This window comes from Colossoma macropomum, unplaced genomic scaffold (assembly GCF_904425465.1).
Source record: "Colossoma macropomum unplaced genomic scaffold, Colossoma_macropomum, whole genome shotgun sequence".
Lineage (NCBI taxonomy): Eukaryota > Metazoa > Chordata > Actinopteri > Characiformes > Serrasalmidae > Colossoma > Colossoma macropomum.
The window spans coordinates 12,142,086-12,155,782 of record NW_023494800.1 but is presented as its reverse complement, the minus strand read 5'-3'; the positions used below and the strand labels follow the sequence as shown (position 1 = coordinate 12,155,782).

The window sequence follows — 13,697 nt, the reverse complement described above, 5'->3', positions numbered from 1 at the left end:
AACTGTGTCTTACGAGGGCAGGCTTTTCTTGTGTTTCTACAGTGAAGATAATACCCCTACACAAACACATATCCACAGACATGCCGGAACTGTGTATCTGCAATAAAAGTGTCAAACTGTGTACATCCCCTTTCCAAACACCCACTCCGCTCTCAAAACTGCAGCCTCCTCCACAGAAGCTGTCAGGCAGCCGGGGGATTCCTCTACAGGTGATTCCCAGCGGGGGCAGTAGCCCCAGGCCCACTGACGCCACGTCCCGGAATGCGAAGGCAGCTTTTGCTTCGTCTGACACTAGGTCACATGACAGCGCTCTCAATTATTTAACCGCTGCCTACAACGGCAGTCTGAAAGCCACCGTCTCCATCTCTGACCGTAACGAGCACTCAGCTGCTTCTCACTTCTCGCTAATGGGAGAGCCAAATCAATCTAAAGAGCCACACAGTCTACTTTTCGGTGTGCCTCCGAGTCGAGAAGAATTGACCTATTGATGGTCTGCTTTCAAAGCAACTGTTGCCAGTTCGGACAAAGACTGACTAATGGTAAATTGTAGTACACAACAGTTTCTCAACACTTTCCACCACAACAGAAAAGCATTTTACCTTGAAGTTCAACATTATGTAGCAAAGATCGCTACGACTTCTCATCTGGATGAATTGCATTTTTGCCACCATACTGTAAAACGTGGCAACCGTTGCTACGAAAAAATACATTTGTGTGCAAAGCACACAGGTCAATACAGAAATGTAGTGTGCTTTGTTAATTTCAAATCATACTTATTTTATTAGATGTGAAATGTCAACCTGTCAACAGGTGTAGTGTTTTATGTAATAAAGCTAATGTTAGCTAGCATTTCGCTTAGCTACAACATAACTCAATATTGTGGAGCAAATCTAAACTACAAGCGAGCTCCATTAGGTTAAATGGGATTTTTGCCAACGTTCTGCCCAACTTTACAAGTTTCTAGGAAAAAACGCATTTGTGGGCAGGGCATGGACAGGCAGGGTCAACTTTATTCCATGCATATGGTGCTGTATATAAATATAGCTGTGCATATGTCAGAAAGACTCTGCCGTCACAGCCTCCTCCTCTGCCTTTCTATTCTATACAGTCACATCAGCCAGCGTTACATTAACTCCCACAGGCTGGATTGCAGGCATCTCCGTAGGAGGAGCTTTAACTGTAGAGCGGATCGTTTAACAAAGAGGAATTTACTTCCTTTTTAGATGACTTAGCGCACGCTCACATGCTGTTTGTGTAACTCTCCATCTCTGCATGGTGTGATAATGAAAAGACACTTTTAGCAGTATGAGGTAATTATCAGTTCCCTCTGACGACCTCACACACTGCTTCATATTTTTCATTTATATCCACTGAGCTCTGATCAACATCAACAAGATGCCACATGCTCCGCCACCTGGAGAATTACAACATTAATAATACATAAGAAGAAATGCAGATGGCTGGGTGAGGCCTCTGTCAGAAGAGGGAAGAGAAGTCAATGTTGGCCACCAATATCAAATCACTGAGCTGCCATTCTTTGTAGGTTTTCAGTTGCAGATTGTAGCTTATCTGCTGCTGCACCCTTGACCACATCCATTAACGGAAAGGGACCTGCATAGGACCACCACTGACCAGGTAGTGGATCATTTCCAGCACAGCGGGGACCCAGTAGTAACATGGTGACGTGTGGTGTACTGGCATGATTCTTGTAACAGGTGGGCTACAATTACTAATGGTACTCCTACAAGTGCATCTATATGGTAATTGCAACTGATGAAATGAGTGTGTGCATATTTGCAGCCCCCCTAGTGGCCATTCCAAATCAATTTGGATGTTTTAGGTTCACATCATGAAGTAAAATATTGTTTAGGCCTGTCACAATTATTGCATAATCACCTTATCACAATAATTTGAGATGACTGCAATCATTTTTTACAGTCGTTAGATTTCATAGTCATATTATGCTGCAACAAATACAATGTGGATGGGATGTGCTGAGTTCACACAAATAAATGCAAATAAGAGAAAGCAGTAAATGCTATCACTGAGACATATCATGGGTTTATGAAAACAAAAAAGTTCCAACTTCTATCTTGGTGCTCTAACATGTGAGGGCAGCACTGAGAAATGTTTGAATATTTGTTAGCTATGCAGCTAATTCCAATGTTTTTACCAAGCATGCTGGCAAAAATAGTTTTTTTTTCTTATATTTTTACTCTCATGAAGAACAAGTAGCGTTGCTTAACTCCACACATCATTCTGTGTAGACTCTTTGTGTGCATGCGCATGCAGTACTGATCCAGCAGTCGAATGAGTGTTCGCTAACAAAACGTAGTAATCGTAGTTAGCAAGTAAGGTGGCTAATTTTGGATATACATTTTAATAGTTTCATACTATGAACAAGAAAAGGATTAAATCTTTAGTCATAATTATTTGTTTGATAATTAATCGTCAGCTAAAATTTTGGGTTTGTATCAGCCCTACTATTGTTTCAACATTATCAGATTAAAGGACACCGTTAGAACTCTGTGTGTGAAACTGTGTGTTGAGCTGCTAGTGAGCAGTGAGGAGTTAAAGACGAGAGGGAAGAAACCCCTGCTATGAAAACAATTCACACCTTTACATAAAGACTGCTGCTGATGCTTTAGTGAAAACGTGTAAATAGACTAACCAGTCAGTGTATAACTGCTGTTTGAAGCTCTCTGAACTGCAATTCTACAGCCATGTTTTTTTTTAGGTGTATCCAGTCCCTGTTTCTGTCACATTCCCCCTTTAAGCGCTTTGGCAATACTGTGAAACACTTTTGATTTGATTTGAGAGAGCGAGAGAGCAAGAGGATGAGAGAAAGAGAGAGAGAGAGAGAGAGAGAGAGAGAGAGAGAGAGAGAGACTATCATGAAAGCTATAAGATGACTGAATCTGTCATTGGGAAGGAAAAATAAAACGAGAAGCAGAGTGGATGCCTGCATGCTGCTGTCCATGTGACAGGGAGGAATGAACAGGGGCGAACATGGTTTGTGTGAAAAGCAGGGCGAGAGCGACCAAGCGGAGGAGGCTGGGGGAACGATGGGGATGGAAAACGGAAATATGCAGAGGGTCCATTAGCCTGTTAAAGATGAAAGAGTGTGAATCATGGTGAGAAAAGTGAAAAGCTTCTGAGACCTCTAAAGTCATGCAAGAAACACAGCTGTGGGCACAGTGGCATTTTAAAACTTAAACACCAGTCACTCAGAAACAGCAAGGCCTAAATGTTTCTAGCTGCTGTTAGGAAGACATTTTTATGGAGAATTTAAACCTGCAATAATATATATGTATTATTTATAACTCTTAAATAGCTAACATAAGCATCTAGGTTAACAACAGATGCTAAAGGGAAGAAGGGCATGCCTCGAGAGCATCAACTTCTGAGACAAAACAATACTGAGTAAACAAGCAAATTACATTGTCATTTTTACGAACTTATTTTTACAGCTGTTCATTCCACCAGTTCTTCCTCCTTAACTTAGTTATCAGATGAACTAAGACACTGTTGCTTCTCTGTATATGAAATGTTGTAATTCTGTGTTGAGCTGCTAGTAAGCAATGAGGCTGAAGCAAAGAGGGCCCTGCTGTGAAAAAAATATTCACACTTCTCCACAAAGACGACCGTACTGAGACAAAACAAATAGCACAACTGCAGCTTTTCTGATATTAAAAAATATGTACAACAGCATAAAAACAATTATACACAATAAAACCACTTTTATAAATGATGACTTGCTTGTTCATCTTTGAAAATCCAGTTTACGTCCAGTTTTGTAAGTCATACACATTTGCATCATATAAATATACTTGATTAGCATTACTGAAAATCAAAACCGCTTAGTTCAACTTAAGGATCTCTGAAAAAGGCATCAGTTGTATTTTATGGCTACTGTGAAAAGGGGTTAACTGAAAGAAATGTTCATATTGGGTCCATTAGGATTTTTTGCACTGGGGCCAGCAAGATCCTAGATACACCACTGACAAAACAGTAATAGTTCTATACAGAATCATCCATTGAAAGGTTATTTAGGAAACTAAAATTGCTTCGTCCATGGCATCACTCCAAAGAACCCTTATTGGTACCTACTGTTACAAGTGTATCTGAAGCAGGTTTGTGTAAGCATTATTGAACATATTCTGTTGTTTTGCACTGCAGAAGGATGTGTTTTTCTCTGCAGCACCACAGTGAGGACGAGCTCCTGATGAAAGCTTCCAACTCAGTAGGACACATGACACAGCACTCCACTATTACTACACATCTAGAGCAACACACACACAGGTAGAGAGAGAGAGTTATCATGCAGTGATGTGCTCTTTCACCCCACCACTCCGCTCTGCTGTCTCTTTGAAGGCATGTACATATGTGCAGCTCCTACCCACCTGTTCTCTAAATAAATGATTGTTTAGAACCTTTTATAGAAGCCAATATGGCGAAGCAGCTTAAAAACGATAAGATTGTGAGCTACAAGTACAAAAAACCTCCAGCAATAAAAAAGAAATAAAAATCCATTTTAATGAACCAGTAGCTGTGAAATAATTTGCCTGACTTCCAAAGCTGCAGTCTCTTATCTCTGATTTCCCAGCACTTCCTCACTTCCTGTTCAACAGTTTCTCTGAATTTCACCGGAGGACAAGCGTCGAAGATACCTTTAAAAGGCACTCTGCTGGCAGCATTCCCAGCAGGTCCTAAATACTTAATACAGGCAGACAGATCCAAGAAGACCATTATAAGGTGCCCATATAACTTATATTCAAAATCAGCACAGGGAGGAAATAACATACACTTAGCTTTTACTAGATTTCTATATCTGACTGATGGACACTGGCTGTCAAAAATATGGGGACACCTTGTCCTCTTTTGACATGTAAATTGTCTTGCCCTTACTTTCCAATTAAGTAAGAAAAAAATACATGCAAAGATTTTGTTAACATAGTTAACAAAGTAGCTATGTGCTAATGATATGTTTCATATTAAGGAAGTGTTCCTTTTCCTCAATAATGGTTTCCATTTTTTTCCAAATTATTAGCAAATAGCTTTTAAAAACATAAACAAGCCTTTAAAAGACAAAAATTGTCTGCTTGCCAATTTCGTGCTTTGCTAAAAAAAATCTGCCGATTCCAATTTTGTCCAATACTGTTTGTGCATCCATAGTTAACACAAATGAGCATGTTTTCTTTGTAGGTGTGCAATAACTTCACATATTACATACACATGTAGGGGGTTTATTTCAGGAAATACCTTATCAAACCGTGTGCCTTATCCCTTGTTGTGAGCACTCAAACCTTTGCAGGTGATTAAACCACTTTTGGGCCAAAAGAGGATTTGGCAGATTTTTTGAGCCAAACACAAAATTGACCACTTATGGTTTTTATTTTGGTAGATCTGTTCTGCAATTTTATGATGTAAGTAATGTCAGGCTGATAAGTGAACTTGCGCTGTTTATGATTGCTGCAGCTACATCTGTACCAAAATGATGTAGTATAATTATGCATGACTCATTCTGCTAAATAGCCATTTGCTTCTTACTTTTGATGTAGCACTTTAATTGATTTCATGTTACTTAAATAGGCAACTGGTTTAAAAGTAAATAAATGGATTAAAAAAAAGGCTAATAAAAATTGGCTAATTTGACTGTAAAGAAACTGCAATCAGCCGAAATTGCAACATTCATGATCACTGCATCCCTAGTATTAACCAAACCCTTCAAACTCTATAGACAACTCTATAGACACACGAAAAAACAGTGATTCACTCAGGAGTGAGCAATGACTATTTGCTAGGCCTTTAGTTTGGGCCATAAATCAGAAATAAAAAACTCTATGCTATTGATAATTTCTGTTAGCACCCCTGTTGGGTTTCTAATAGTATGTTAGCGCAACACTAACTCTGGAGCACATTAACATTTATTGATCGTTATAGATTAAACACAGACATTTGGAGCTTGTACAAGACATTAGATGTTTTATTTGAATTTTGCAACATCTTTGCTGTCGAGACAAAACCTTGTATCTCTATTTTTGTTGTTTTTCAATTTGACATAATGTGGAAAAGGCAGCTGCGCTTTATGTTGTGTCAAAATTTCTTGGCTAGACTAAAATACTTAATATATAATACAGTACTACTTGGTATTCCTCCAGTGCTTTGCAGAGTTTCAATACAACAAGCAGAGTGATTCTATTAAATAAAAACAAAACAAAAATTAGAGACATTTTAAAATATGTATGTTGTTCCCAGAAATCATTAGCCATTCTCTGAAGGTCTAAAGGCCCTGAGGGTTCTCCACAGAATTTACTTGATTCAGATGAGTACACAGTTTGCACATGAATAAAACATAGTACATCAACACAATTACCGCCAAAAGTAAGTAAGTGAAAGACAAAATTCTGCTGATGATATATTTTAGAATATTTAGGAAATTACGCATGCATTTGAATCAGCTAAATGCAATGAATTACCTTTTTATAGTGCATAACATACATATTAAATGTAATGAAACTATTAGTTGCATAGTTAATAAGTTACTAACTAATATTACAAGGTTCAAAGGAATTAAAACGTTTTGTAAAGTCAGGTCTTCTCAGTTTTTGATGGGCAGCATACCTGGGCTTGAAGATGTAAGGACATTAGGACAGATCTAATAGCATGTTCCAGCACTGCCTGTTCACACAGCATTTGGGGTCTTCCCACAGAACAGACCAGCGATTAAAATGTCACCTCCTCCGAGGCTTACAGCTTCACAACCCAGCCTAATGAGCCTGGAGCCCTCCCTCATACACACGCCTCTCTCTCACTAACACTCATACATGCAAAAGTGCTCCTTCTATGGCAGAATCAACAATGTCAAAGGCGTACTCATAGTGTCAAAGTCATCCTGGAATCCGTATCATCTCATGCAATCACGCTAATTACAGTGCGCCCCTAATCCTTACCACTGGAAGATAAAGAGAGCAAGGAGGCAACACGCGCACACAGTCCGTGCCGCCTGACTACTTCGGCTGTTTATCCTCTCCATGCCCGCATTTTAGTCTCCTCACAAGTTAATAATTAGATGCTATTAAACAGAAAAAGTGAGAAAGTTACAACGGCCTACTGCACACTGCAGCAATGTTTTCTTCTCAGACTGTTCTTCGAGGAACCAGGCGCAGTGCAATAAGAGGAGGCTCCATAAGCGAACATCAACTTGAACTTTCAAAGACATCCCACAGGAGGAAAACAAACCAGTTGCATGGAAAAATATATATGAGTTCTCAGCTTTTCTATCAAATATGAATTTGCTTGTGTGTCATTTCCAATATGGTGGAGCTGATAACAGAGTTTGGGTGCCAGCGATCTCCTAGACGTTTTCAGAAGTGGTGGCATTCACCATGGCCGCCTGGGAGACCCTGAGATCAAAGAGTCAAATTTCATCAGCCTGTTTGGAACGGAACAAAGGACACACTCAAATGAGCCTCTCCACCGCTCGATATCTCGGCCTCGGATGAACAAAAAGGCTCCTGCGATGTGCAAGACGTGGAAGCTCGTTCAGGAGAGATCCTCGAGAGATACAATACAGAACGTTAATAAGGTCCATGTTTCAAGTGCTTCTGCCACCAGTGATTATGCATCTTCACAGTGAGTGATAAATACAAGCGTCAGGTCATTAACTAAAATGGACAGCTGTGAGTTCAGGATGATCACAGAGGTACTTTCTTGTTTTATGTCCCCTTACAAACTAGACAGCTCATTTCTAGCAATATACAGTTCCTCAAGACATCTCTTTGGGTCAGTAGTCTTATATAATGGCTCTGAAACGCAAGCTTTCTCTTTGTTTCACTTCATGGCTTTAGTCTGGCACCTTCGCATTACCTTTCCCAGAGGATCAGCATCGACCAATGGACTACAGCAACTAAAGAAATCACACACACACATACACAACAAGGCAAAAAGAGAAACCACAACAGATGTTACATAAGAACTACAAAGAAATCACAGCCTCAGAGGGCATAGCCTACATTTTTCTTGTATTTTATATTTTCCCTCAAGGTCTACTTCTAATGTTTTTACCAAATACATTTATAATTCATTTTTACATGACCATTTCCCAACCTCTTATTATCCCTTACAAGTAGACTGTTTTTGTTACTGATATGTTACAGATATATGTAAATGACCTCTGTTCTGAGTGGCTTCACTGTATTGTGTGTCATCCAAAAAAGCATTCCAGGCTACAATACTCCTTATAACTTCAGTATGAATAGGTGGAGCTAAACTGTTGTAGGCTGAATGCGTTGGTTTTCATGACATCACACAAACAATTAATTAACAATTAAGTGTCCATACATGTATAGACTGGAGAATTAATTGTATGTTTTAAAATTTTAGCAACATTTATATACTACTGTAAATTCAATTTTCCTTGATATGGGCATTTTAAAGGAACAGTTTGGCAAAAAGTACCCAGTCTTCCCATGGCTGCTATCACTGTTTTATCTATGTGACACACAGTACTGTGCAAAAGTCTTGGGTCTTAGGACTTGATGCTTCAGACTTTTAAATGATTGTATTTTACTTTACAGGGTGACTCGCAGAGCACATGCACACGATATTTTAGCATGCTTTTCTTCTGCTGACTTAGTAATGCTACTTTACACAATTTACACAAAAAATCTAATACAGTAAAGCTTTGATAACTCCTTTAGAGGGCAGCAGTGAGTAATGTTTGTTTATTTGGTGTTTGTTTATAACTCCTTCAGAGGGCAGCAGTGAGTAATGTTTGTTTATTTGGTGTTTGTTAATGACACCTTTAGAGGGCAGCAGTGACTAAAATTTGTTTATCTGATGTTTGTTAATGACACCTTTAGAGGGCAACAGTGGGTTTTGTTTGTTTATTTGAGATTGCACTGTCATCTACTAGGAACTGCTAAGTATAAACACCTAGGAAGCAAGTTTAGGCTGAGTCTTGTACCATTAATAATTGCATGCAATGAACAAAACAAGTGTTCACAGCAATTATTTATATATTGTAATTTATTATTATATGGCGATTAATCGTCAGCTAAAATGTCCTGCTTGTGGCAGACCTACATAAAGCATCAAAAACCACATAAGCAAGTTTAAGTTTGAGGCTTCAGGTATACAGTTTGCACAATGCTAATCTGGTGCCTATAGCTTCCATCACTTGTTAATTTACATGTAATTAGCTTAGTAGTTCCAGTGCAAAACTACTGAAACAAACTTCAGACAACACAACTATGTTTAGGGGTAGGATAAACTTGTGTAAACTTGATTTTTTCCCTGAACTAGACCTTCAAAGATTAACAGTTATCAAATATTATGGCTTTTCTTCTTCTCTATGCTCAAATCCTCAGTACATGAGAATTCTATGTATGGCTGCGTTTATTTCAGCTTCATATTGCTATCTGCTGGCTGGCAACATGAACAGCTACAAAACAGAGGAATAACAAACAGCTCTCAGCGGACATGACCGCGTGTGTCTGTTTGTACAACAAGAGCGAGTGCGTGCTCGCAAGCGCTGAGTCAAAGCCTGAGAATCAAGCCCTCCAGTTTCACCTCCCGTAATATGCATGAGTGTATAGAGAGCGTGGAGAGTGATGGAGTCCTCAGTGATGACTCAGCCTCTCTGCACATAAACCAGGCTGGATGGGCTTCAAGTGGCACAATGAGGGAGCGGCGGGGGGCTTTGATCACTCTCTGGGGGCATCCAGATGCAGTTCCAGCCTGGACCTCCATCCTGGCCTATTGTTTCTGAAAGCAACCTTCCATCCAGCTCAACATCAAGACATGCAGAAAAAACACTGCCAACATCTGCCATCTCTATGAGAGACAGTATGAAAGGAAAGGGGGTCCTGAAGGACAGACAGCATTGTGAGCCAGCAGGCAGCCCTACCATGCTCAAAGACAGATGCTTTGTGCAGGGCACAGCATGTGCGGTGAGATGACAGAGGAGATCTCAGTGACCAGCTGCAGGACTGCTTGAAATAGATGGAGTGATGCTGTGGCTCTGAAGAATCCAAGGCTGGAGCAATGTGAACAAACTCCTGCTAGACTCAGGAAAATGAAGGGCCCTAAATAGCTCTTAGTTATGTAGAGGTTCTTTAAACTTTAAATTAGGTTCTTTACATGTAGTTCTTTAAAATACAAAAATGTTTGCAAAGGTTTCTTTAAAATATTTCATTTCATTTAAAAGTTTTAAAGATTTCCAAACTTTCAGCATAATTAAATGGCTAAAATGTAAACAAAGTCATACAGTGTGGTTTGATTGAAATGTTTTGTTCTAGAAAAACTTAACAACTCAGAATTGTTCACAATGGAGGTGACAGGAACCAGACGTCTGAAGAGTTTAATACCTCTAAAACCTCTCTGACAGGAAGTCATTGCATGAAATGCTAATGAATACACTTCCTTATGTCTGATACATTGTGTTATAATAGTTTTGAGAATAGCTTTTGGCTTACCATGTGTTTTTTTTTAATCCATTCATGGTGGAGAGATACATGCAGGTGTTGTAAGGCAAAGTAGTTCCCAAAGAAAACTTCAACTTTTTTAGATTAACTAGTATTTCATATAAAAACTCAGAAGACATGTAGGTTCACTGGTTGTGTGGATAGTAAATGATTTAAACTTATATTTGTGTTGTAGACATTGTGACCCCTGGTTCCTATCACCACCACTGCAAAAAAAGTGAGTTGGTATATTTTTCTACAATGAATCACATCAGACCAGTCTTACATCCTAATAATTAAGTTACGCAAAAAAGTTTAAAGGATTCTGCCTTAAGACCTTTTCACATATCTTAGACCACAAAACTGCCTATCACATCATTTTCACACCTTTCCATTACAGAATAACAAACAATCAGGTGAGTCAACCTGTGAGCACAAGGTGAAATTACATAAGAGCCCTTAATCTGTTTAATATTTGACACAGTCAGAAATTAGCCTGATTCCTAAATGGGGAAAAAGCAAAAGCTCTCCAATACCTATCACTTACAAATTAATCAGTTCATACTACACTGCATTAATTCATTATTAGGTATCAAAACGTGCAGCATCTCACTGAAAGGGACCTTAATGAATGACATCTGTGGTGAAAGTCTGCACATGCCTGCTCATTACCATGTTTCAGCTGATAGAAGTCATTTCGGTACGCACCCCGTGCAAGTTACTGATACACAGAAACAGCCCTGGAGCTACATAGCTACTTACTTACAGCCTAATTATTCACATTCAGTGAAAATACGCTCAGGCCTTTGCTCATTTCTGCATACTTGCATTAATAATGTATTCACAGTCTGCAAGTGTATGTCACTGCAGCAATGAGATTACCCATCGAGCTGTGCATGCTTGTGTGTGAACATGTCCAAGCCTTAAATGTGCTGCACTTACAAGTGTTTATGTACCCATCTCCCTCTCTCTCTCTCTCTCTCTCTCTCTCTCTCTCTCTCTCAGACACTGTGTTTGAAATCAGTATGCTGAGCTATGTGCACACACACATCTGTCCTGCATACTGAGCAGGCTCTCTACAACACACACCCGCACACACACACATGCACGCACACACGCGCAGGAGAGGGAATGCCATGGACCCCGTATTCATGAATCTGTTGCTCAGCCAGGGCACCGGATGCTGCTGTCACGTAGAAGCCGGGGTTACGTCTATGACCTCGTGAATTGGGTATCACAAGAAATATGACACATATGTAACACCTATGATGTCATGAAACCCATTCGGTGGGTAAATACATGGAATCTGAGCCAGTATACTTATTTAAATGACCAAAGTAGAGCATGGATCCTACGAGGACATGGAAGAGGACAAAAGATGAGTGCTACCTGTAATGCAACACTGCTGCAATGCTAAAGCAATAGATGCATGTATTTATGAGGGAATAAATCACTATAAACGTCCTTGGCCTGCATAATTTAGCAGGCATGTAATGGCCAAAGGCAGACTAGGTCACTTCCAGCTGACTGACGGAATGATTGATTGACTGATTGGCTGACTGACTGACTGATTGACAGGCTGACTGATTTTTTGATTGCCTGACTGAATGATGATTGATTAGATAATGTATTCATTGGCTGACATGACACACTGATTGACTAACTGATGAATTGATACACAAACTCGTCTTTGTCTGACCTATTGATTGGTTAATCAGCCGACTGATTTGCTAACTGACTGATTCATTGGCTGATTGGACGACTAACTGATCGATCGATCTCCCAGAGCACGAGCACTGCACATTGCACTCCACAGCTTTAGCAACGCTGTCCATCCCAAGGTGAACTTGGCGAGCAGCTGCCCTCTTTAACCTCTTCATTATGAGCGCGAGGGGACGATCAGCAGATCATGACAAAACAAAAGCACAGCCCTAAAGTCCTAGTGCAACGTGAGAAACGACCACCAAAGCCAGAAGACCCCCGCTTCCCACATCTATGATCGTGTCTTCGTTCAATGCTCGTTATAGAGCACCAGTCTGAGCTCACGCCAAGAAGAACTGAAAACATTAGGCTGCTTTTCTCCTGCAGTTCGCTCCATTCACTCTTCCCTCTCTGAGCTTAGGCACAGCAGACCCTCCGCAGTGGTACCTGACAGCCATGCAGCTACAGCATGTACACAGCCCAGCACCGTCCCACCTACATCAGCACCACGCTGCACGGCTCTTAAACGGTCATATTAAGCCCACTACCCCATCCATGCAAAGCCCAATGATTTCCTGACTGGACGCACCATTCACTCACGTTATGTATGACATTAGTACACATCAGTAAACACCGCAGCTTTGGCATCTCATGCAACTAAGACTTCATGATAAAGACGATGCATTGAATAGTTTCCAGTTGCATGCTGGTCAGTTCTGGTCAGGCTGGTGACTGTGGCTGTGACCCGTCCTTGGTGCATGGACAAGGAGCTGCAGAAGCTTTCAGCGCATCGTTTTGTAACTCTGGAGTGGGGCAGGTTGGGGCAAGGATGGAGTGCCTGAGGGGAGCCAAGTGCAAAGGGAGTGAGGGACTCACCTAACTTTTGCCGCCACCGACGAAATGGCATCGTTTCTCAGATTCTTCCTTCTGGACACGGCAGTTCCCATGCTGGAGGGACAACGACGCTGGCGAGAAAGCAGCTCATTCCAAAATATCACACAAAACCAGAGAGAAATGCAGAGGGAAACAAAGCTTATATGGAGCAGCGCGACCTCTTCATATAAATATTATGCAGTAAAATATCAGACATGTACGAGCACACGGTCTCTGCGCTCCTGGTTGCCCTGCACTACTTGAAAGAAGAAAAAAAACACACACAGGGGAGACGCTCGACCGCGTTATTATTATTTCCCACCCGTATTCGGGAAGGACCCGCCCACCCTGAGCTAGGATTGGCTAGTGTTATCCTGAGCGAGGCTCGGCTAATGGTGGCCCCTCCCTCCCAGCGCAGGATTGGCTAGCAGTTCACACTCAAGAGCGGCTCACCTACGATTCACTAGCCAATCATAGCATGAGAGGGCGGGGCTTTCCGCAATATGTGTGGGAAAAAGGCGCCCTCCTCTTTCTTTCTGTTTTCCCATTGATGTGGGAGAGAAAAATAAGAGGGGGCGTGTCTACCTCAGCTGAAAGGGTGGGTGGGTGACACACAGGAAACACGGCGGAGCCATATATGGTCTCTGAGTCCACAGA

General features: G+C 40.8%; 1 protein-coding gene across 1 annotated transcript in view; it reads right to left on the bottom strand.

The window, feature by feature from the left end:
• Window positions 1-13,311, bottom strand: part of LOC118820685 (NMDA receptor synaptonuclear signaling and neuronal migration factor) — a 46,417-nt gene extending 33,106 nt beyond the window's left edge. Inside the window, 1 exon segment of the mRNA XM_036589091.1 lies at window positions 13,044-13,311. Coding sequence (XP_036444984.1) covers window positions 13,044-13,114 — 71 coding nt within the window. The 5' untranslated portion in view covers window positions 13,115-13,311.
• Between the last annotated feature and the right edge of the window lie 386 nt (window positions 13,312-13,697).